The sequence below is a fragment of the Mizuhopecten yessoensis genome, unplaced genomic scaffold (genome assembly GCF_002113885.1).
Source record: "Mizuhopecten yessoensis strain PY_sf001 unplaced genomic scaffold, ASM211388v2 scaffold10921, whole genome shotgun sequence".
In the NCBI taxonomy this organism is placed as follows: Eukaryota; Metazoa; Mollusca; class Bivalvia; order Pectinida; family Pectinidae; genus Mizuhopecten; species Mizuhopecten yessoensis.
This window is the reverse complement of record NW_018408788.1, coordinates 2809466-2836560: the sequence shown is the minus strand read 5'-3', so window position 1 is coordinate 2836560 and position 27095 is coordinate 2809466. Positions and strand designations below refer to the sequence as shown.

The window sequence follows — 27095 nt, the reverse complement described above, 5'->3', positions numbered from 1 at the left end:
GAACTGTTTAAGGACGGACCGACCGACGGACGACGGACCACGGACAGTTTGATTTAAATAGCCCACCATCAGATGATGGTGGGCAAGCTATGTGTATCCAATCTAAGAGGAAAACAACATGTTTGGAGATAACAAGAGAAATATTTTAATTTATTTTTATGTGACCGCTGTGAACTCGATTATGTCCATCGCAAAAAAAATGAAAATTAGATTTACATAATTCGTCGTATTGAATTATCACAAACAAGTTTAGGGCATAAAAAGCAAGATAATTAAAAAAAACAATAAAAGGCCTGCATGTTGCACAATTTGTTATCTTTTAATTGGTCCCTGTTTTTTCGGTGGAGTAAAATGTGACGGGGCGGAATGCTGTGCTGACGTACATTGTAACACTCTAAAGAAGGCTTGCTGAAGACACCCAAACCAGCACAGTAATCCACCCGTTATAATGACAACAAAATAATATACATCTTAAATGTGTCTAAGAGTGTCTAATGTAATCGGTATTTCGTCTATTTGTTTTCAACAAATATCTGAAATGTCCATTTAAAATGTCAGGTGTATTTTCAAAAAACATTCGCGGCGCAGTTGGTATCAGTTTTATTTCTTCCGGAACCATATTGCTTAGGCTGTTTTTTGTTTGTTTTTCTTCCTCTTCTTCTTCCTCTTCTTAATCGTCCTCTTCTTCTTTTCAAGATCCAGAGACCAATTTTCAATCTAAATGGTAAAAGGCATGTACATGATATTTTGCCAGGTTGTAGGTAATAGTTTGGAATTGTCATTGCAAAATTGTCAAATATTTAATTTATTTAAATAAAGTGATTTTTGTTTACCTTTTTTTTAATCAGACATATCTCCTTAACTATAAGTCGTACTGTATTTATACTGTGGTCGGGGCTTAATTTGGTCTATGTCATGTAATGAGGAAGTTTAAATTCTCGCCTTTGGGTGAAGGTCACCTATTTTTAAAGGATTTTCTTTTTTCACTCGTTTTGAAAAAAAAATGTAACCGATAGTAAACGGCCATCCGATCAATTCGATATATATTTATTGTTTTGAAACATTTCCCTTTAACGTGTTATGACGTGTTCATTATTGACTTTGATCTTTTTGAAAAGCCAACAATATTGTTTACGAACTTCAACAATGTTCTTCTCCAATCTCTGATTTGTTAACAGCCTATACCAAAATCAAGCACGAGGTTGATTTTTGGATATCATATAAAGATAAGCAATGGCAAACATTTTGTCAAATTGTTTTGACAAACAATGTCAACTTCCGGATTTTGGTTTTTGGTATGGGGTCAAAGTTCAAATGTGCTGTTTTGTGTAAAAAAATCTAGGATCTTCTTCTCCAATTCTACCAGTGCAATATTAATCAAAATTGATACATGTATTACTCTGGAGGACCTGACAAACCAACGTTTCTGATTGGAATGGTTACAAATTCAAACTGGCTGCCACGGGCTAGGATCGGGTATAGCTTATACCAATATATTCCGTTAACCAGTTCAAGCAGAAATTTTATATTTTGATATGATATAGTTATATGCAAGGGCAAACTTTCTCTCTCATATTGTTTCAGCAAAAAATGTCAACCTTTGGTTTTCGACATGGGTCAATTTCAAATGTGCTGTTGTTGGTAAAACCTCTACGGATCGGATCTTCTTCTCCAATTCTGCCAGGGCAATATTAAAAAAATTAGTACATGCATTCCTCTGGGGGCCCTAACGAAATTATGTGATTTTTGCGGCTATTGAAATTCCAACATTGCCGCTAAGAGCTCTGATTGGTTAACAGCCTATACCAATATATGTCGTTGACGATTTGAACAACAAAGTTACTATTTGGATATGAACAGGATATAAGCAAGAGAAAACTTTTTCTCTCTTAGTCTTTTACCAAAATTGTTACCTTTCGGTTTATTCATAGGGTAGAGAGTTTGGATAGGTTACATGATGAGTATAGTCTTTATCGATCTTCTCCAGTTCTACTAAACAAAAATCAACTAAAATGTTACTTATGGGCAGCACGAGCTCCGATTATGTAATCCATATACAATGATAAATATATGTGGATATATAGTGCAATGTGCAGTCTTATGTACAAAATGAGCTAAATGAAAGAAATCTTTATGCAAGTTATCTCCCTTTGTATTCTATATTTAGACTTCTGTGAAAAGCCCGTCAAATTGTTATCAACAAATTGTAGTATAAAAATATGTTCGTTATATGGTGACCGACGACTCGATCCTATGAAAAATCAACCGTTTCAATATTCTTAACGACCAATATCACGATGCAATGAATGCTGCACCATCTGCCAATTCAGGAGTTGTCCCTACGAAGAAAGTGTCAAGTACAATTTGTACTCTTTTTACAAACAAAAGTACATAATACAATCATTCAATGGAATGTTCGAAGTTTAAAGGCTAATTCTGAAGAATTACAGCAATAGTCAATAGAACTCCAATCCCGCAAAATGGAATCTCTGGGAAATGATTGTTAAAGAAAGCATCTCATACTTACAGAATTATCTGCTTCAATGAACGTCCCATGTTAATGTTGTTATTCCCGGCTTACCGTTCAGCATTTGGGGTAACTGGTTCACCTCTTGTAAGTATAATACGACCGGCGAAGTGCTTTGCAACACATAAACATTTCGTCTTTCAAATTTAGATCTTTCTCACAAAGAAACCAAAACCATACCATACGTTCTTACATGGACAGGACAACTCGAACCCTAATAATTTAAGAGCTGTTCTAACACCAAAAAGAAAAATCTAAAACTTTTCTCCATAAATACAGACATTTATTTTGCGAACACATCGCAAAATCGGCACACACCCTGATGTACACAGGTGGTTCTAAGGATTGAAGGAAAGTCACAGCAGCTGTCGTTGTTGCTGACAGAACCTCGTTCTGCCGTCTTCCTGATGAATCCAACTTAGCTAAATGATATCGAAGATAAGCAATGATATCAAAGACAAGCAGATAAGAAAAGCTTATCAACCAAACAATACTTTACTCTGATCTTAAACCTGATATTACCAGTTTCATCAAACGTAGCTGGCAATAATTATTGGTCAGATAATATTAAAAACAGATCATTTTTATTTAAATCACTGTTGGTTCAAAAAGTCCCTTTCGTTGAAGGTTGACCTTTTAATGCTGCGCACAGAATATACCTATCATACTCATGCTTACCATGCTTACTTGCCTCGGGGTGAAGGTCAGCCCTTTTGTTATCATTCATGCTAGAAACATGTGACTGTGCCGATTTCAGGTTAACGATTCAGATTTTCGAATACCGGCGTAAAATTGGTTCATTTTTAAAAATATATATATATATATATTTGTTCTTTAATATTGTCTGACCATTTCATTTTTGCTGTTTGCTTATGTGTACAGTGTTAAACCTTTTCTTTTCAGTTTCTTTTTGGTTTATTTTTTGTTTGCAATCGACCCCTATTATTGGTGTCAGGTCCGATATGAGAAAATGCAAAAGTGAAAGAGCTGGGTAATTATACAATGATCAGTATTAATTTCGAATGCAAAAGTATTTGTTTTTGTCGCAGGTCTGTGGTTTTCTCAAGGCACTCCGGTCACCACCAAAACCAGGCACGTGCTTAAATGACCGAAACTATCAATAGAACGTGGAACAAAGCACAACCAAACAACTGGAAACATTGCAGGTGGCAAAATGACTTTCAGTGAAATTCAAACAAATACTTCAAATCTGGAATATCTATTGTTTCCGCTTCTGGTAATTTTTGTAGAGACAAAATGTTGTCTTTTGAGGTATCTTCATATTCTGTTCATTAATAGAATCTATCACTCCTGTGTGATATAGACAGAGATATCTCAACCAGAGGGTGAGATATTTTTTTTAGGTTTAGCACGAGGCAAACTCACCCTCTGGTTGATATATCTCTGTCTATATCACACAGGAGTGATTGATTATTTTTCTCCCACATTTTCATACCGTAAAAATACCTCCACTGCGAAGTTGTATTTTTGACCCCGATGCACCGTCCTATCATCAATGGAGCATGAATACACGCATAGCCGCTGTACTGTAAATGTGTGTAAAAAAAAATCCGCAACGTCAATAATGAATAGAAGTCATAATTAAATTTAGATATTTTATACATTAGTATTATTAGCAACGTTATATTGTATATTAACATTTTTTTTCATAAGATTAAGCGATATAGTGTCTTTAACGAAAACACACAGATCTAATTGCACTCCCTGACTTCACGCTTCGAAAAGTTCACTCGGAGTCAGAATACAACACCCTCGGTCGTTTCGTTTTGGGGGCTGACATCGTTGTGGTATTGTTTATAGTTATGTTAAAGGTTCCTCCAGTGATTGGTGTGCCTTGGAAGATACTTTGGATTTCACATTCATTGGATTTTAATTTACGAACGCGTTCAGGTTCGCACAAGGACATGCTGTTGTGCACTGTAGTCACATGTGTAATATTTGTTGACTGTTCGTTTGACATTGGCCGATGTGAGGTAGGTGCACTAGACCCAGTGTGTCGTCCTAAGTCCGTTTGTACGGTTTTATTTGGGCGATTTGTCATTGAGAGAAGAGACGACATCTTCTGTTTTTGTTTATTGTTGACTGTTCTGTAATTGTTCAAAGATTGAATGTTTTTGTGACCGGTTAATGTGATTGCCTGTGCATCTGGAATGTTTTCGTCCAAAAGTTTTTGACACGTGTATTTGCGAACACTGGTATTTGTCAATCTTTTTTGCACAACATTGTTTTCGGACCTGTTAGTAAACATTCCACTTTTTGTCACCATAGTTTTCATTAATTTAAACAGTTTGTTGCGCCCAACAGGAGCTCTCAAAAACCACTGGTCGCGTTGGTGGGGAGTTTTGCTGTGCGTCACCGTACCGAGGTAAAATGGGTGTTCGTCATCACAAAAATTGACAGGTCGCTTTTCCTTGTAAGCTTTGTACGTTTCTACTGGACATTTGTCACTACCGGGTTCCGCGTACATTGCTGGCTTTGTACTCCTTGTGTTTGTAACGTCTATACCTGTCCGTGTTTTTGTCTGTCTTTCGTTAAATTGTAAAAATTCTCTTTCAAGTTCCTGGTCATATCCAAGTTTTAGGTCACCCCAGCATAACTGTCTGTGCTCATCTCCTCCCCTCATCCCGAAATGAAGCATGTTGTTAAACCATACGGTGTTCAGCAGAGATTCAGGTGTGTCTTTACCTAGCTGTTTTGTCTCATACAAAGTGTTTATTTCAGAATCGGTGATAACATCCGCTGCCATTGGTTTATTCCCCATTCCTTTCTTTTTTAAATCTTTTTGTTTGGTTTTGAGCGCCTCTCTCGTACCTGCGAACTGATGACTGGAAATCAAACTATACCCATATCTATGACGTTTTAAATACCTTTCAAACGAGCCAAGCATCCCTCTTAAGTAACTGGGTTGATACTCGCTACCATCTTTCTGTCGTACACAAATTAAAAATTTTGAAAGGTGCGAATCGAGTTCGGTAGTTGGGATTTGGTGCATTTGGCGCAATTCGTTTACGTCGTTCAGAAAATGTTCAAACAGTTTCATATGACAAAGAGTTTTCTTTTTCGTGTTAATATTCTCGTTTTGGTCCACAAAGTTTCTTAAGTCATTTTCGTCCATGTTAACAAATCTACCGGCAACGCGTGGGGCTGTGGCAGTCGCCGTCTGCTGAGGAGAGCCCGGGGGCGCCGGGGTTGTATGTGATCGTCGGGGGGTCAACATTGATTCAGATTGTCCCTGCTCTAACTCATGTAGCATTGCCTGTGTTTCTGCATGGGATATTTCACTCAGATATTTGCTCACATCAAAATCAAGCATATCAAACTCAAGTTCGTCGTCTGCTAGCCCTTTTACCAATTCATGCTTCGACGCTGTAACGATAGTACCGTTACCAAATAATTGCACTTTGTACATAACATACGTTCCTAATGGTTTAACTTCATCTACAATTCTTCCCTTTTCACCATTTCTTCCTACGGTAACACATTCGCCTATTTTGAATTGTCGGGATGTTGAGCTTGCCATTATACAGTGTTTGTTTACATGTGTATTACATGTGTGTAAAAGGTGATGATGTAATCGTTTTTGCTGAAAGTGCACAGGGTCACAGGTCATGGTGAAAGAAGTGCGTTGTCTGTGACGTAATAGCGCGTGTCAGCTGTCTTGATCGAGGTAGATCAAGACAGGTTTATCTTTTCCCTACCAAAAACGAGAATGAACCTGTGAAGGGTGGGAGAAATATTCTTCTACGTATGACGTCCTGTAGCTCGGGGACTGTTGTATCCGAATGCATGATATCGTAAGAAATAATTAATTTAAAGCCCATTACAAAGCTGTATTTTCTTTGTCCTTGACTTCATCTCTTCAATTCAGGTTAAAAGAATTTAATCTGCTAACCCGTTGGAATCATTGTAGACCTCTTTTCTCTCCTACCTACTTTTTCGGTCATGTCTCCGAATATAACTCGACGTTACATTACCACATGTTCAGAGGGTTTTCAACCTACGAACAAATAATTATATCTTTATATAAGATAACAAAACCACATACTGCGATTGAGGCTAAGGCTTTATTAGATGTACCGCCCCTTTAATGGGTGTATTTGGCAACATCACATCAATCAATTTGGAATATTTGTAATGATTCCATAGAGGTGAATGAGGATTAAACAAATTCAAACCCTAATGCTAACTCTGCAGCTTCAAATGTTAATGGGTAGTTCTCCAGGTTTTGCTTTAGGGGTAACAACTTGATTGGAGTTGTTCCTAGGTCCCATATTTTGCCCTTAGGGTCGGACATTACCTTGCTGTTGTCCTTCCCTGTGAATCTATGGGGGTAATAAGAGAAACGAAAACGCGAGTTATTTCCCTTTATACCTTGCCCTTGAAATCTGACATTTCCCTGACTATTGCTGTTATTATACCCATACCCACAGCAACATGCTGGGTGTGTGCCACTACACTTAATGCCTGCATGCATATGTTGACAATTATTTTTCCTACACCGACCTTGGTAATTAAAACTGTAACATTTGCCATTGAGTGAAGGAGTGACTGGTTGAGTACATCTTGGTGAATCAGACACCAAAAGCTGCCACAACTCGGAATCTATAATGGCCCAAGACCGAATAGGTGTACGAACTTGTTTTAACCGAAACTGTATATCATAGTTCTTCCAACCAACGCCCTCAAAATGCTCAGCTGCAAACCTGACAATACTCATATATTTCAAAAACTCCTGGTGCGTTTCAGGGTATTTACGCAAGTAGATGCTCACAAATATGAGGAAGGCCTTAGTCCACTCCTCTTTTGTTGTTATCTTCCGTTTGAATGGATTTAATTTGCAAGACACCATTTACTAATACAACATTTTGACGAACTGCCAACTGTGATATTGGCTCAAGTAATGCCGCGTCCCCCCCCCCCCCCCCCCCCCCCACCAAATCTTTTAACGTTTGGTGGATGTTTTCACCTAAACAAGATGAAACCCCAACTATTGCTGGATGCGATTCAAATTCAAATGTATCTAATTCTGTTTTCTGCACCATTGGCGATGTGAGAGGCGACTCAGGCAAAGCATTTCTGCTGCTGGCAGCTGGACCTGTCTGCTGACTGCTGGCTTGGGGCCTTTCAGCTAACATCTGAACATGATCTTGATCACTTGATGCTGCTGTCGAGGTTTCCGCTGCTCTCCGGTATGGACGTGCCCTCTTCGATCTGGGGTTGACCCCTTTTGCACTAGGCATATTGTGAGTGTGTGGCAGGAATATACCGTGCTTGTAAATTTCTGTCTCGATTTCTATTTAGCGGCGACGAAGAAGGAAGTTTAAACCTGCGCATGCTCACTACCGCTTACGGGTTGTACTAATTACCGCGACCGGAGAAAAAACACCGCCCTACACCGATTACAACCACCACCTACATATCTAACCAAATTATTCGTTACACAATAAATCTTCTTAGATTACACTAATAAGAGGCCCAATGGGCCTGCATCGCTCACCTGTTATTAATCTAACACTTGTAATCTTAAGATTTCATAAGAACCCATTAAAAGATTTAAACATATGACGCCTCTGACCTTGATTGTTGAACAAGGACATAAGGTTGAAAATGGATCAAGGTCATTCATTTTAACTAACATGGTAGTCCTTCATCCCAGCATGCTACAGGCCCAATTTCAGTACCCTGGCCCTTTTGCTTATTGAAAAGAAGTCGCTTGAAGATTTTAAGACATTTGACCCTGTGATCTTGAGAGTTGGTCAAGTTCATTCAGTTGAACAAACTTGATAGTCCTTCATCCCGGGATGCTACAGGCCCAATATCAGTACCCTGGGCCTTTTGGTTATTGAGAAGAAGTTGTTTGAAGATTTTAATGACATCTGACCCCAGTGACCTTGAGAGTGGGTCAAGGTCAATCATTTGAACAAACTTGGTAACCCTCTATCCCAGCATGCTACAGGCCCAATATCAGTACCCTTGGCCTTTTGGTTATTGAGAAGAAGTTGTTTGAAGATTTTAACATATTTCAACCCCTGTGACCTTGAAATTTGGTCAAGGTCATTTATTTGAACAAAATTGGTAGTCCTTCATCCCAGCATGCTACAGTCCTAATATCAGTACACTGGGCCTTTTGGTTATTGAGAAGAAGTCGTTTGAAGATTTAAGACATCTGACCCAAGTGACCTTGAAAGTGGGTCAAGGTCATTTATTTGAACAAACTTGGTAGCCTTTCATCCCAGTATGCTACATGCCCAATATCAGTACACTGGGCCATTTGGTTATTGAGAAGAAGNGGTCAAGGTCATTCATTTGAACAAACTTGGTAGCCCTTCATCCCAGCATGCTACAGGCCCAATATCAGTACCCTGGGCCTTTTGGTTATTGAAAAGAAGTTGTTTGAAGATTTTAACATATTTGACCCCTGTGACCTTGAAAGTGGGTCAAGGTCATTTATTTGAACAAACTTGGTAGCCCTTGATCCCAGCATGCTACTGGCCAAATATCATCTACCTAGGTCTTTTGTTTATTGAAAAGAAGTTGTTTAAAGCAAAAGTTGACGCCGGACAGACGGACGGATGGACGACGGATGCCGCACCGTAACATAAGGTCACTTGCCCTTCGGGCAGGTAAGCTAAAAATGATGATATTAATCAATATTGTGATAGCTGTAACTGCTTTGATTTCAACATGATACATTTATGAGACAGCTGATCTCAATTTTGTCGTTTACAGTTGTTTTCTAGAGCTTCTTTATTATTTCAATACCAAGTCATATTTAGTTTTTGTTTGATTATTTAATCAAAACGTGACGATTTTTTATTATGAGTTATATCATAAAATGTATTTCTCTGTGATGATTGGGTTGGTCACTTTTCTGGTTTCCTCGTGCAAAATTGTCACAAACAGAACGCGGAATTAAACTTGAAAGGCTTGTGTAAGCACATAATATGAAGCCATTTAAAAAGCAATTTGCTTTTTCTCAACATAACATACATAATCTATCTTGTATCAATCTTTAATTCTGTTTGCAACGCGTGTTTTGATTGGATACGGACAATGTTCTAATCTGCGATAGAATCATGTTCAATCGTGTAAAGCTCCTCCCATTGCACTTAAACCACGCCCCGTTTCTAATCAAAACAATATGGCGTCAAGCTCGCCTCTTAGCGAAATCCCGTTGATAAGGCTAGCAGGCAAAAGAACAGAAACGACCGATAAAATGTATTTGTTGAATGAATTAATTAGTAAAATTTCCTTGTTCTTACCTGTCCCTGCAGGTAGGGCGTAAGAATTGTACCTGCTGCCCCCAATTGCATGATCGTAAGAGGCGACTAAATTTGGGACCTTATCTCTTCTCTCCTTTCTAAATAACTTTATTCTTCCTAATGTCTCCCTTGACAATGCCTCACTTTTGGCCATTTGTTGAGCGTTCGCCCCTGTGAGGAAGGCTTTGGGTTCTGTCCCCTGGCCGAGACATACCAAAGTCTTTAAAAATGGTAGTTTCTACTCCTGCTTAACGCTCAGCAAATTAGGAGTGGGACGACTGGTTCGCCCGTTGTCAGTATAATGTGACCGGGTGGGGCGTCCTGCTGGGTGTCTTCGGCAGTATGTTTCAGTGAGGTAGCACTATAAAGTCGGCATCAGTTCCGCGCTATCACAAGGAGATAAACACAAACATATCGCAGCCTCCCAAAATACACACACATACACTACACGCATGCATCTTGCACACAGGGGAGGCCGTCCTTAAATGACCTTAGCTGTTAATAGGACGTTAAACAAACTCAAACAAACAAACAAATTGTTCTTACCTCCATTTATTACTGAAACGTTCATTCCTTCCGTGTGAAGGCATCTAGTTAGATCCGAAATCAAATGAAACATTCTACATGTGTCGCATGCATTAACACAAAACTCTTTGTATAATTATTTTTTACAAATAATCACCGATTGTGTCGATAAGCACAGATTGGTATGCATACTGACATGGAAATGTAATAATTTGGTCATATTAATTCAAATGTGTCGTATAAACTTTGGTAACGGGACGTTCACGAACAATCAAAATATTCTGCAATAGTATGGGCGGGGCTAAATGACCGACTTTTGAAAGCTTTTTTCCGATTGGTCAGTCCGCTTCAGAATGACACGTCGCCGGTTTAGGTCACAGAGTATTTAACTACATACTTTTTGTACAAGGAAATACAATGTTTCTAAACATATTAGCGTAATATGTTTGTTAAGGTGTGTTAGAATGGGGATAGTACGTTGTTTTTCGTTCAACATACCGGTCTCGACTTCAAACCAAATTTCATGTTCTAATCGCCAGTATAGCCACTCAAAACAACGTACTATCCCCTAAGTGTGATGCAAGAATTGACATTTACAGTCTTTTTGATAGAATAATTGTTTGCGTTTCCGCGCCTTTCTAGCGCAATCTCACTGAAATACAATGACAAAGGCACGCAGCACAGCATTCCGCCTGGTCACATTATCCTTTTTATTTTTACAGTTTTAACGAGAACTTTGTTTTTATTTTAAACTGCATACCGTCGTAAAAGATGACACATAGGGGACCCCAATAGAGTTATTAGTTTCCTGTTTAGGGGGCATTGAACGAACAAACATGATTTTGGACTGCAACTACAACACATACAGTTTATTTTGTTCTGACAAATACTATTTCTATGACTGTATACAACGTATTAGTAAAAAAAACAAATCTGCTTTAAGACCTGCAACTGCATAGACACCGAATTGAAAAACAAATTACTCTTTTAGATCACATGAACACGAAATAAACACTTTATACTTAGATGGTTCTGCTACAGAGGAACGCTGTTGAATTGCTGGTCGTGATTGCTATCAACGACGTCCTCGTAGAGAGGAGAAATGATGTCGACTATCGTCAGAAGAGACTAATGACCGCTCTACATCCAAACTAAATTATTGTAATTTGCAGACGTCCGAACAACCTACTCTTTAGTATGTAATACCAGTGCAGATCGGTCATAGTACCACATATACACAGTCTTCCGGATGTGTAATAACGAAATTGTTGATTTTATATAACTGTTAACAGTAAGTCGAGTCTTGTGAATATCTGAGGTTAGGTTTATAACCAAATAAAAAAGATTTCAAAAGCGCATAGGGTGCACACAAACTGCTTCAATGAATCATGGATCTCAATCAGTCTAAAGAACAAACGTTAATGATAACAACATGGAGTCAAATCGCACTATTGATGTGAGGCAGGGTGAAAGGAATTGTAATATCATGACAAACGTACTACTACCATATAACACTATGGGGCAGTGTAGGCGTTAAGCCTATGGAAATGGAATGTATAATAGACGCGGAGGGCGCCGTAACGCATGTCTGGGGAGCGCTTGCCTGATGTGTGGTATAATTCACAGATTATTCGTAATTCCCTCTATCCTGTCTTCTTGAAGGCAAACAATTGATCACAGTTTGACTCCACACAACAGAATTGTAGTATACAATTCTCAGTGTAAGGAAGAAATATTGTGATATTCTGATACCACAGACACTCCTAATACCGTATGTCCGAATCGTCTTATTGTATTTCTTTAGTTTTTAAATACATTTTCCCTTAACGTTATTATTGAGAGATGGAATGCATCTGTCATCAATTGTATACAATATGATGGCGTCGTCTTTACATATAAGCACTATGCCATGGATTGCATAGAATATAATAAACAATGTATCGTGAATAGGAAAAAGTATCGTAATTGGTTTACAACACTGACGAAATACACCAGATTTATTGATTTTTGTTGTTGTTCTCATTTTAAATAATGGGACAGCAAATCTAGCGGGAATAAACTGTGCAAATGTACTAATGTCCTGTTGGCACTTGCATGGCACACAGTTAATATCTAGTTGATATTTTGACGTCATGTACCTTTTCGACAGGTGTTTATAGCTGAAAACTATAACTCTTACAAAATTCATAAAAGTGATAACAGCATTGTTTTACATGAATGTAGTAAGTATATAAATGATTGGTCAAAAATCATGAACACAAATCTACTACATTTATCTGCACAAAAATACCCTGGCCACAATCGGGTAAAAAATATACTTGCTGTATCCCAATTCAGAAGGTTTCTATCTATTCTGGGGACACTGCTGCCCCAATTGTAACTCTCGGGATTCTGTATCACCTCAGTGTTAAACCCAACAAAACCCAAAAAAAGATAAGAAGGCGACTTCCAGAAAGCCTATTGGTATTTACAATGATCTATTGTGCAGCCAATTTTTTCGATATTGATCTATTTCTTTAATCCTTTACATATGTTTAGCTATTTACTTTTGGTTTGATGTGTTTATTTTCGCGAATTTCTTTTTTAACAGTATTGTTGGCCCTAAATGACTCAAAATATCGATGGACCTTTAAACAATACAAAAACAAAACAAAAACAAAACCCTGTCATCACTTCATCTAAACCACCTTTTTGCGCAGTGAAAGTCAATTCAAGTTGTATCGACGTTCGCATGTGATCAACCATAAATTACCTGTAAATGCTATCGCCGTCATAATCGAATTTCGGCGTCGTTGCGCCTTAAGCTAACGCTTGTTTGGAAATGTACGTCTTGCCATCAGCTAAGTCACAGGAAAAGTGTGTCCATAGTCGAAAGGGTCATATAACAGTTACATCACACTTAAATTTTATACCTTAACACAACATGACAATTCGGTGCCTCAAAACGTCCCAGGCTCACTTGTTTGAAACACTAGTCTTGAACACACTGTACGTTACGGTCCGATGCGATTAATATGAGCCCCTGCACACATGGGCGTTTTTCTATCTTGTCATCAGCTTACAGGGCAATGGACACACCAACATTGATTTGCGATCCCCAATTCTACACTTGGCACCCATTCTTTATTCTTTTTCGCTTACTTGCTTTTTTTTCGGTGATTATCCCTGTCCAACCATCTTTATACACTCTAAGCTGTTGAAATGACGCAAATGAACAATTAAAATTAACTCACATTTGAGGGTATCATGGTACTAGTTGTGTTTTTACGATTTTCTAACATGTGGTGAGATAATCGATCAATGTATCCATGAATCACAATGAAGTTACTACTTCTTAGGTGTCAAACTAAATCAATTTGTAACCGATACTTTTAGCGTTGAAAGCGTAATCTCCATTAAGGATTGGCATCCAATTATAATTTTTTATTAATGTCAAAGAATGGAAATGAACGGTCGTTAGTTCCGGATGCTGTTCTCTGCAGCAGCACTAAGGAAGTTTGAACACAATGCGGACAACAGAAACGTTGAGAATGAAAATAGATGTTTAACGGGACAGATTCTACGTTATTTTACAATCAATGTGTTGTGCTATCCTTGGCACTCATAGTATTTGTATGTGTAAAATGTTATGACCTGGGTGATTATGATGATATGCACTGTGACGCTCCTCATGGAGGTTGCTGTGTGAAGTACAGTGACACTCATCCTGGAGGATGCTGTGTAAAGTACAGTTAAGTATTGCACTTCAAAAGCCCCTGAAGCTGCTCCGTGTTTTTGTGGTTTGATTGGGGTCGAGGTGGGTTTTTTTCTTTTTCCGTTTTGATATTTCAGCTGTTTCTTTTAGTTTCGTTCGAACTTTTATTGTGTCCTTGTGATTTGACAATTTAACATATAGTCATTTTAGTATTTTTCAACCCTTCGTTGTCCTCTGTTTATTGATCATTGAAGAAACCTTAATTGTATATGCTACTTCAATTGACACACTTTTTCTTTTCCTTCATCACTATCATTCTCGTTGGTAGTGTCTCGGTATAACATTGCTTGCTGCGATAACGTTTGATAAGGTATACACGTACACACAAATGTATCTTGCTACAGTCAGTTTAATTGATTGAAGTTAATCATTTTTTTAAATTTTAAATAAATTCATTGAACTGAAAATAAGTTAATGCCGTAATTGGCGAAAGCCCAATTAATCAGTCAACCAAATGACTTATATAATAACATGTTTAAACTCTAAGTTTGTCCATTTAGCATATTTTAAAAACTTAATAGAACTGCAAAAACAAATACTTGAGAGAGTTGAACAGCAGCAAAATATTTGGCAATATAAGTCCAAGTAAGAGATTATGATGATACTGTTGACGTGACGTTTTGCTATGGTTACCTACAGTCCATTCTGGGTAGAAATAGGAATGTTGTTTTTTCGTTGTGACCTGTAAATATAAGAACTTTGATTTTGAAAAAAACATCAAATTGTGACGCCATGCTAATTGTAATTTAAAAAATAACTAACAAGTGTAGGATGGATGTGATACTCAATGTCACACAATGATCATTTGTTGGCAGCTTTCTGTTTGCTGGCATCCACTGCCTTTGTAACAAAGACTCAACATACATTTTAATATGGTAAATACACTTGTTTTTAGATTATGTAGTCGAAAAGTTCCAGCTTACAATGAAGTGTAATGTATTAAAGGCTGTCTGAAAATAGTGCCAATATGTACATACAACGATTTGCCACTAAGCTTCAAATAGTCTAAAATTGAAGACCATGTTATGGACAGCACACGTGTTATGATTCTTGTCTCATTTTATGGTTGAAGTTAACTGATCTCTGGAAAATGTTTCTCTGCTAAATGCAAAAATGGATTTTTTTGCTTGTGGAAATGTTCCGTTCAAACTCTTTACACTGATCGCAGTGTTGATATTTTTCGCGTTGACACTATATATATGTCTATATTTTCTATATACTTATAATGAACATTGCAGCGCTTAGTTATTCAGCGTTAAAACATGCGAACATTTCGACACCGCAAAAATTTGCCATATATTGCCGGTATATACCCGGTGTTGGCGTTAAAGATACATATGTACTCTAATTATACTGCAGCTATATACCTGTTTAATTTACAGATTGTAATTTTGTTTTCAATTCCTATATATTAACAGGCGTACAATGGTTCCATCACTGACCCTAGTATGGTAAGAACATGGCGGGCTGGCAGTGATGAAGATTGCTTCAGGAGTCAGGCAGAACAAAACTTCCAGATAGAGGGTGAGTAAATCATTATATAAATGACTCTTTTTTTTTTTAGTTAATCATAGCTGTAAGAACCAAGTTAGTTTCCTTAAAAAAATTGCTTGAACCTTTTCGAGCTGAGGTGATCAAAATAAAATATTGCGTGGGCAGTTGTTAATTCATTTTCAAATATATAACCTAATCAGAAGAAAAATCGCGAGTCACATACTAAACCAAATAAAAGAAGGAAATATGGAAATGCCTATTCAAAAAGGAGACAATTTAATTAATTTTTCCTGCACAAAACCACTGCATTTATTAAAGTTCTCTGAAGTTATGAAGTATGATTTTATCGAGATATAAAGTACTAAGGGTGGACGGAAAGTCCTTCTGAAAATGTCTTTATTGTTTTGTTTTGAGAAATATCCTGATCGAAGGAAACAGGCAAATCCCAACACACTGCACTTTACGAAATTATGTTCTTTTCAAACATAGATTCCTGTCTTGTTAATTTCACGATCACATTGTAAAAAGGCTTTTAATCTACTTCCTTTCAAATTGCATTATAATCACACTGCATGACTAACATTTTACACCTACACATCCGTGTTTACCCATTTGTATATAAAATACGTAAATGCATGTCATAACTCGATATACATGTAGATGGTGTGTGTGAATCAGAAGTGATAGGGGAGGGAGTGGTCTGTGTCACCTGATAAATTTGGTGTACATCTCTATTATCTACACAAGTAATATATTTTACTTCCGGAATATGTTTTAATTGGTCGTAGGTTTGGTTTGGTTTTATATTGTTAAACGTCGTATTTGTAATATCACAACACTAAGATGGTCGTCTGTCTAACATGTGCTTTTAATCAGAACGAGGTTGTGTGTACATAACTTGATGACGTAGTATATAATTGTATAGTAAGTACCGTAGATACTCTACTAAGGCAACTATTATTACATCTCCTTTCTTTTTTAAGATTAAATCAACTATGGAATCATTAAATTGTTGTTTGTTATTATGCAAAATATAAAATGACTAGAATTTAGCTAATGACTAGATATGTAGCTTAATACTGAAGTTATGAAGTTTACTATTGACTTTACTGTCTCTGAATTGATTCACTTACTGTCAGTGATCCTAATAACAGAACATTTAAGAGTTCCTGGTTAGTACACATGAATACACGACTGCGAATGTCAAGTTTTTAGGTAATCTTTGAACCTTGCGGGCTCTTTGATTTCGCGTCCTCTCGAGGTTCGCTGTACTGGTGGTGCTACGGTTGGTCCTGTTGTTGGAATCTCACTTGGTTGGTTGGCACGGATTTTTGGAGGTTCGCAACTGTTTCTTTCCTCACGACTGTCTCTGCTAATTGGGTCCATTTTAACATCATCATACCATGGTTGCTCCACTGTGCGTGCCAAGTCATTTTCTGTGAACACTTCGCATGACTTTAGTAAGTGTTTCCGATTCCTTCGATATGTTTTTCCTTTCGACTGCACCATTACAGAACGAGGATTCTGATCGAAACCTACAACGCGTCCTGGCTGCCAGTTATTCCCTTGGCGAATTCTGACATTTTCTCCCAGGTCAAGGGGAGGTAATTCATGTGATCCACGATCATGATAGAAATTTTGTTCTTGCCGTTTCAGTTTAAGGTTCTCTGTCACTTTTGTCATCACTTTTGGCACTAACAAGTTTGTAGAAGTCGGAAGTAAGGTTCTTGTTCTCCTTCCATACAAACGCTGTGCAGGAGATCCAATCTTTGATGACCTTGGTGTATTTCGCAGATCTAGCAGTGCAAGATATGGGTCTCGCCCACTTTGTGCAGCTTTTTTCAGTAGACGCTTTGCTGTCTGTACTGACTTTTCAGCCATTCCATTTGACTGAGGAAATGTCGGACTTGAGGTCCTGTGTTCGAAACCATACGTTTTCGCGAAACGTCGAAACACATCACATGCATATTGTGGCCCATTGTCGGAGATCAATATGTCGGGGATGCCATGTCGAGCAGATTGTGATTTGCAGTGTGTTATAACAGTTTCACTTCTAGTGTCCAACATCTTTGAAATTTCGATGAATTCCGAGTAGTAATCAACTAAGAGCAGGTACGAGTCTCCACCTACGTAGAATATATTAGTTCCAACCTTCGACCATGGGCGTTCTGGTACATCGTGTGACATCAACGGTTCTTTAACATTAGACATACGATTTTCTTGACAAACCGCACATTTTGAAACGACATTTTCAATATCTGTTGACATCCCTGGCCAGAATATGACATCTCTGGCTCGCTGACGACACTTTTCTATGCCCAGGTGCGACTCATGAATTTTCTCCAACATTTCTCCTCTCATTGATAAGGGAATCAAAGGTCGGTCCCCTTTGAATATGACACCATTTTGAATGGTTAGTTCATCTCTAACATTCCATAACTCTGGCGGTACTTCACTTGATACCTCTGAACGATTGTTCGGCCATCCTTTCAAGATAATTGATTTTATGACCCTAAGAACATTGTCATTCTCTGTCTCGCGGCTGATTTCTTGCATTTTTCTGTCAGACACCGCTAACACTAGATGAACCTCAACCTCCTCCTCAAGGTCAGAGGCTTCCTCTGCAAGGTGAGCACGACTTCATGGATCTGCCACATGCAATAACTTTCCTGGTACATATTTAACATCCAGGTTATACTGCTGAAGTTTCAACAGCATGCGTTGAAGTCTTGTTGGCGCAAGATGAAGTGGCTTCTTCATGATAATCTCGAGTGGCTTATGATCTGATTGTACAGTAACAGTCTTGCCCAAGATATACTGATGATATTTCTTAGCTCCAAAGACAATGGCTAGCATCTCTTTTTCTATTTGCGCATAACGCTGTTGGGCCAGTGTAAGTGATTTTGACGCATATGCCACAGGTTGATTTCCCTGTAGTAAAACTGCTCCAAGGCCTGTTGACGACGCATCAACAGATAGTGTGACTGGCTTGTTGACATCATAATATCGGAGAACAGGTGTAGAAGACACCATGTCCTTTAGATGCCGGAAACATTTCTGGTGCTGTTCATTCCAATGCCATACTACATCTTTTTCGAGAAGCTCTCTAATCGGTGCGCTTTCTTGGGAAAGATTGGGCAGAAACTTTGCCACATACTGGACCATTCCCATGAACCTTTGTAGACCTTGTTTGTCCATTGGTTCTGGCATTTCAGTTATTGCTTTAATTTTGTCCGGATCGGGTTTAAGACCCTCAACACTGAGTGTATGTCCTATATACTGGATTTCAGTAACCGCGATTTGACACTTATGCTTATTCAGCCGTAAGTTGTGTTTTCGAGCTTGCTCAAGGACTTGACGTAGTCTCGTGTCATGCTGTTCGCGAGTCTCGCCCCAGATCAAAATATCATCGACTATAGTCTCGACACCTTCCATTCCTTCGTAGACTTCAGACATTGCGCGTTGGAATACTTCCGGTGCTGAAGAGATTCCGAATGGAAGCCGATTGAATTTATACCGTCCAAACGGTGTATTGAATGTACATAATCGACTACTTTCCTGGTCCAACTCGATTTGCCAAAATCCACACTCAGCATCCAGTTTTGAGAAATATTTTGCAGTTGACACTTTGGATGTGACATCATCGATTGTCTTCATTGGGTAGTGCTCTCTTTTTATAGCACGGTTTAGGTCTTTCGGATCAATGCAAATGCGTAATTTGCCATTAGTCTTTGTCACAATAACCATTGAGTTGACCCAATCTGTCGGTTCCTGTACTTTGTCAATCACGCCTAGTGATTCCATGCGGTCAAGCTCAGCCTTAACCTTGTCATGTAGAGCAACTGGCACACGCCTCGGCGGATGAATGACTGGTGTTACCGACTCATCAATTTTGATACGATATTTGTGAAGTTTTCCTAATCCCTGGAAGACATCTTTGAACTCCTCTAGGATTGGTTCCTTCTTCTCCACAAGCTCAATTCTTTGTATGAGATTTAACTCCTTGCATGCTTGTAGCCCTAACACTGGTGTGACTTGATGATCCACAACTTGAAATTCTAGTGGGTAAATTTTGTTCTGGTAACCACATGCTAAAGTGGTTTTCCCTACCGTTTTGATTTTCTGTCCGGTATATGTCACCAACTTTTTAGCTTTTCCCTTCTGGAGTTTTCCTCCTATCTGATTGAAATCAGACTTGGAAATCACATTACACTGTGCCCCAGTGTCCATTTTAAATCTTGTCTTCCTGTTTTCAGTCTCTATTTCAATAAACCAGTCCTTCTCGCTGGACTTCTCATCATTTACTGCCTCAACAAACAATGGGTATTCGTCATCTGAATCTTCTTGGATATGTACCATCTGTACTTGACCTCTTCCTCTGCCACGAAATTTGGCATGATTTGTACCACGATGTGAGCTTTTCTTACTCTGTCCTTTGTCAACTTTTGTCCTACACATTTTTGCAAAATGATTACTTTTAAAACATTTATTGCAAGTTTCACCTTCTGCAGGACATTTATTAACGGGGTGTTTATAACCACATTTATGACACGACGGGTTTTGTTGACTGTTCTGATTTTTCCTCTGTGTGGCACCTTGATATCCGGGATTTTTCTGTTTGACAACATGTACTTGCGTTTCATCATTTAATGATTTCAGTTGAATCTGAGAAACTTCACTTGCACGACAAATGTCTATTGCTTTCTTCAGACTCAAGTCAGAATCTCGAAGGAGTCTATCTTTGACCGTTTTGTTTCGAACCCCACACACTAATCGATCTCGGATTAAACTGTCACAAAGATCTCTAAACTCACAGGTTGAAGCCTTTTTACGGAGTTCAGTAACATACTGGTCAATAGTTTCCGTTTCGTTTTGATTTCGGATAAAGAAACAATGTCTCTCGTATGTTATGTTTTTTCGGGGATTACAATAATCTTTGAACTTAGCTGTTATGTTGTCTAGTTTCTTCCTATCGTCTTCATTGTCGAACTTGAAGGTGTTGTACACTTCCAATGCCTCCGGTCCGATCACGTGGAGAAAGGTGGCGATCTGTATCTTCTCATCTTTTTCTGAGATTCCAGTCGCTGTCAGGTACAACTCGAAACGTTGTATCCACCTTCGATAATTTTCTGACATGTTTCCATCCATTTGTAATGGATCTGGTGCCTTTAAATTGTCCATCGTGCCCGTTTTCACTCTGACACCATGTAATATCACAACACTAATAGTGATGGTCGTCTGTCTAACATGTGCTTTTAATCAGAACGAGGTTGTGTGTACATAACTTGATGACGTAGTATATATTGTATAGTAAGTACCGTAGATACTCTACTAAGGCAACTATTATTACAGTATTGACAGCTAATGTCATTTAATGCGTATTGTGGATCTGATGCCGACTTTATAGAGCTATCTCCCTGAAATACCACCGCCGAAGGCATCTTGCACAGCATTCCTCCCGGTCACATTATACTGACAACGGTTGTGATGATGGATATAATTTGAATAAGATATATATTTATTTGTGTATGTTGTGTGTATTTTGTAGTAGATATTAAAGACGAAAAAATACAACATACACGGGTTAATATCAATCTTATTATCACTTCAATTGTACACACGGTATTCTAAACTTCATACTTGTTATTGATGTATCATTGATAATAGCTTCAAGTTAATACCGAGAATGGAATAACGCTGATGATACTATCCTATTCCCAGAGTCAGCTTCTGGTTTACGGGATATGTTAGACTATTTGAAATAGTACAGCAACAACTGGCAGCTTACGGTAAATATTGATAAGACAAGAATTGTTGTCTTCCGAAATAGTGGCAGATTGCAAGCAAACACTATACATTTTTCTACCTGCGTCATTTGTTAATTTAGTAGTTCATTTGGACGTATGACTGGTGTAAAACAAATCACCTTTGTGTTCGGTTTAATTTTTGGTCGATTTGAACCGTCAATTTCAATTCATCCACACATAAAAAACAGTTCAATACAATACTGGCTTGCCGGATCGTATTGTTGTTCTAAGTGCAAACAAAATATGTCAATTCAATTTGGAAAGTTTTTGTTATCATATTATGTGGCTATTTTCGCTGTGAACTTGTGTGTACTTTTTCAATCATAACTATTCAGTTTCTTTGGCGTGTATTTAGTTTTGTAATTTTTCCTACTTATTGCTATCGGGCCGTATAGCAATAAGCAATAATCTAGCCCAACGTTTTATACATTTGTTTATAAAGTACGATCAAATATTATATTGATCTAAATGTATCCATGGTTTCTTCGTCCGTTCCACTTAATAACCTTTTGTATTCAGCTATTACCATAGCATGCAACGAACTATTACAGTGACCTTCAGCAAACGAGGGGATTTTGTGATAGTAATAAGACGGATCTCAAATCTCTTTTGGAAACAGTTAATATCTCTACAATTCTAACTTACTTAAATATTGTATGTCTGTTCAAAAAGATATACACATGTAACCAATCTTAGTTCTACTTTCCGAGTTTACATTTGTCTTTTACCTTTACGTTTGTTTGATGTAATTTCCTTTAAAATGTTTATTCTACTTTTAATAGATCTAATGATCTTTTATGTGTTGATTGGTTGTGCAGAATAAAATAATAATGATAATATTAAGAGATTGCAGTAAGGTTATCATATATGTTTGTATAAATTGCTTCCAAGATAATTATACCGTATCTGCTTAGTATTTTCACTTTCTGATCATCGTTTAAAATAATTTGGTATATGTATCGGTAATAATGTGTATGACGCCTTAATCAGTTAGTTTGTCCCTTCCTGATTATTGTCGTCAATATAAGAGTAGTACACGTACCCAGAAAATCTATAAACTACTTTTAACAATTAGAAGAGTACAACCGCTTAACCGACCCAATTCTAAGAATTCCCTGTCTTCCATAAGCTGTTCAAAATGAAGGAGATAATTGTGATGGAAATCTGCTTTATTGGACAAGCTACATCGCCTTCGTTCAGTGCCCCCAAAAACCATCTTAAAGTACAAGTTGCCTGGTTGTTGTTACATTGACCTATTCTAGCCAGACATTGATGTACTTGTGCTCTGGTTTGTCTTGCATTCAACTTGACATGGTGAAACAGCATATATCGTGGTTTTTACTAGATCTAATATCTATGTGATATTTTCGAGACTAGCATCTCTGCTTTATTGCTTTCGATTAGACTTGCTATGCGTATTTATCTGGCGTTATCTACAGCCAATGTTTATCATGCGTTAGACTAGATTTAGTAAACATTGTATTATAACATCATGAAGAACATAATATTGCAGTTAAAAATGTTTCCTGCATTTTGTCCATGATTTTGTAAACAATAATAGTCCCTGCATGTAGGGCGTAATAATTGTACATGCTGTCCCCATTGCGTGATCGTAAGAGGCGACTAAATTTGGGATCTTATCTTTTCTCTTCTTTCTTAACAGCTTTCTTCTTCCTAATGTCGCTGTTGACAATGCCTCACTTTTCGCCTTAAGTTGAGCGTTTGCCCCTGTGAGGAGGTCTTTGGGTTCTGTCCCCTGGCCGAGACATACCCGAGTCTGTAAAAATGGTAGTTTCTACTCCTGCTTAACGCTCCGCAATTTAGTAGTGGGATGGCTGGTTCGCCCATTGTCAGTATAATGTGACCAAGTGGGGTGTCCTGCTTCGGCAGTATGTTTCTGTGAGGTAGCACTTGAGAGTCGGTATCAGTTCCGCGCTATCACAAGGAGACAAACACCAACATATCGCAGCCTTACAAAACACACTCATACACTACACGTATCTTGTACACAGGGGATGCCGTCCTTAAATGACTATAGCTGTTGATACTATACTAAACCAAACCAAACCAAAATATTGTTGATGAAGTTCATACATACACGTAGCATTTCTCTATTTGGTGGCTGGTTTGAAAATGAGATCATAAATTTTGATAATTTGATACAATTTTGTTAACAAAAATCAATTAGAAAATTGATATGAGCCAATTAATCTGACGAAAGATCATTGTCAAAATTGCTTTACCGCGTGATTCATTTGCTACAAATAATCTTTATCTCATCCTTGAATATTAAAATATTAAAGAATATTATTGTGGTCGCGCGGTTGTAGAGGTGGGATTCGACCAGAATGATGGCATCATGCTAATACCAAAAATATCCAAATCTTGGCGGGATTTAATTAAGCGTAGCCCGGTACAAAAAAGTCGCTGTATATTGTTCTTTATTTATTTAATAATCCTTATTTGATTGATAGTTGTTGTACTCCCACCATTACAACCAGTTTAACTGGGCTCTTTATCTTTCTTTCTACTTTTAACTACCTTTTATTTCCTAGTGCCTCTCTTGGCAATTCCTCACTTCTGGCTTTAATGTTAAGCTTTCGCCTTGAGAAAGGCAATGGGTTCTGTCCCCATGCCGCGACATACCAGGGTTCTTACAAATGGTAGTTGTTTTTCCCTGTTTAATGTTTAGCATTTAGGGTAACGGTAACAACTAGTTCACCCGTTGTCAGTATAATGTGATCGGGCGGAGGGCTGTTCTGGGTGCCTTCGGCATGGTATTTCAGTGAGATAGAACTATAAAGTCGGCATTAGATCCGCGCTTTCAAAAGGATGCAACTACACCAACATATACTGTCTCCTTCACACATACATGCTTAAACAACACACTTGGAGGCACGTCCTTACACGACCTCAGTTGTTAATAAGACGTTAAACAAAACTAAACTAAACCAAACCAAACTGTCTTTTAAGGGGAAATGAAAAACGTATATATTACTCCTATTGCTGCATTTTCTAGGCAACTTTAATCATATGGTGGACTATTCAAATCGCCCTTCGTACGTGGTCCGTCTTTAAACAATTCACGTTAACGTTATTTCTCCGAAACTACATGTACTTTAAGGATCTATCTCTAGTTTCACCTGAACGTTTCTCGTGGTCCGTAGCTATGCATATTTGAATTTTGGAAATAATCGGAAAGCAAAAATGGCAGACATGCGGCATTTTTGAATTTCGAAAATTATAACTTATATGTTCTTTGTAAGAACTGGACCTTGGTTATGGATATTGAATTGTTGGACTGATCAGATAACCACAATGATGATCACAAACCCATTTTGAAGTTCGAGAATAAGAGTTTCTTACCGTTTTATTTCATTTCCATTCACACGTTCCATCGACTTTGTATTGTCCCAAAACCTCTATTTTGTTGATGGGCGGTTAGTAATGTAATATCAAGTAAATTGGTTAGGCAATTTCAGTTTGAAAGAACAGTGTCATAGACAAGCAGATTCGATCCAGCAGTTCAAACGTTAATCTTACATAGATCCATACATAAAGATGGTAAAATGGTGGGTGCCGAGATATGCTTGTTTCTTCTCTTTGCTCCCTACTCTTCCTCTCTCTTTGTTGATGTCTCGGTAGACACCCATCTTATTTAAAACACACAAAAAATGATTGGATCGCCTGTGATGTGTGATCGCGTGCATTAAATTTGGCATTGGCAATGAAGCATTATCTGTGTATTTTTCATAAAGTCTATACAGAATACAGTGTCACATAATTGGTCAATATATGTTTTCTACATTGTTAATGTTATTTCTTATTGCAGCTTTCTATCGACCATTAATTGGCCGTAATGACTTTTCAGTGTTATTGGTTCATTCATGTTGGGTTTGGTTGGGATTTAACGGGTTAAGTGTTCGAATAACAACTAAGGTAACCTACAGTTGTAAAAAACGTAATGATAATAAAAACATTTTATAATTTGCATCAATATACATGAATAACCTTGTTCTTATTGAATTTAACGTCATGACACAGCTAAGGTCATTTAATGACATGCCGCCATGTGTAATATATGCGTGTTTAAACATGAAACTTGTGCAAATGTCAACACTCCTAAACAACCTTGACGCTTGAATGCGAATGTGCCCTTGTGTACTTGCCGAATATTGCATTTTCGCTGCTAGCAAGCACGTTTTACAATCTTTACAAAGTTGGTTACCGTTGTGAAAATCTTTATAAAAGATGAACAAAATTCCATATTTTTTTCAAGTAAATGTTTGGTTGTTAGTTCAATATATGCCTAGAATGAGGTCGAAAAATCGTTGCTCTAAATGTTGTAACTAGAAACTTTGGTGTATAGCTGAACACTGTTCGGGCCTTATGGAGACGATTTCAGGAGCCTAGTTACACGAAGGACCGCCTAAGTCAGGCTGTAGGCGTGTGTCGTCATTACGGACAATCGCATATGGGCTGCACATTTATAGAAGCGCTACCAAAACTGCAGCTGTGACTCCGAGGGTCATTCCTGGTTACCGAGAATCCGTCCAAGAAATGAACATGCTCCTGCTCATGCTGCATTACGTTACGCTTCGACATGACCATGCTAAACCACACAAACACATACATTGTACGCGTTATGACGGATTTCCTGACTCAGCAAATTGTAGATGTGCTGCCATAAACTACAGTATGTCATGACCATCCAACCATGTAGCACGTATGGGAGGAAATACAATGTATTCCCCAAAACATTCCCCAGATATTTTTCAACAATCTTGTTGAATCCAAGTGCCGTCTTTGCAATGTGTGCATTAATGCCAAAGGCGGACATACCCAATATCGCATGTGTGAACTGGCAGAGTTACACTTCGTGTTTGTTGTTCCCTCGCGATAAAATGGATGTTTTAGACAGTATTGAATGAATTGATCTTTAATGACATGTATAATTTACAATTCTGAAACAACTCTTTCCGTTAGTATATATATTTCCTTTTGCAATTTATATAGAAACGAAAGTATTTAATTGGAACTGTATCAGATCAGAAAAGGTTTATTCATTGTTGAATTGGTCAATGAAAATTTGAGTTACATGTACCAACCATAAGTGTATGTCTTGCTAGTTTCCCCCTACATTGGTTCATGTTTTTCGTTGTTTCTGTATAAATGATATGAAACGGAAGTTACAAAAATACGTAGAAGTACCTGGTTGCAATTCATTAGGTTAACATGTTACCGTAGAATGTGTATTAGGTTACAGCAAGACTCGCTGATTCTGTATCGTATCACAAGCAGAATATTGTATTCGCTATTGATACCCCAGTGACTTATTCGATTCAAATACAACGTCTTCAAGTCAGTTTATTGAGAATGATCCACATGTGGCTGTTTCTTAATTAATCTTGCCTTCAGAACTTTGTATCGGAGAGACAATAGTCCTTCTGTATCCCACTGCATAAATTCATAAAAGGCGACTATTATTGGGCCTCCTGTATAATTGGGGGGTTTCTGTGTTTCTGCACTGGGGCATTGTAGAGACCATAATTGACCTGTTTCCCCAATTGCAAAACACTTTGGATCTATATCTCTCTTCGTACTTCACTTCTTTTTCTTTTCCGTGTGGCTGATGTCACCTGCAGTGTCATTGGAAGACCAGGCCTGCGCTATCCCACTGCATGATCGTAACGGTCGACTACATC

At 38.0% G+C, this 27095-nt stretch overlaps 1 protein-coding gene across 1 annotated transcript in view; it reads left to right on the top strand.

Annotated features, from left to right (window-relative positions):
• Nucleotides 1-27095, top strand: part of LOC110463732 (PDF receptor-like) — a 126424-nt gene that overhangs the window by 59273 nt on the left and 40056 nt on the right. The window contains exon 2 of the mRNA XM_021518553.1: nucleotides 15508-15613. Coding sequence (XP_021374228.1) covers nucleotides 15508-15613 — 106 coding nt within the window. The remainder of the gene's footprint in view (nucleotides 1-15507; nucleotides 15614-27095) is intronic.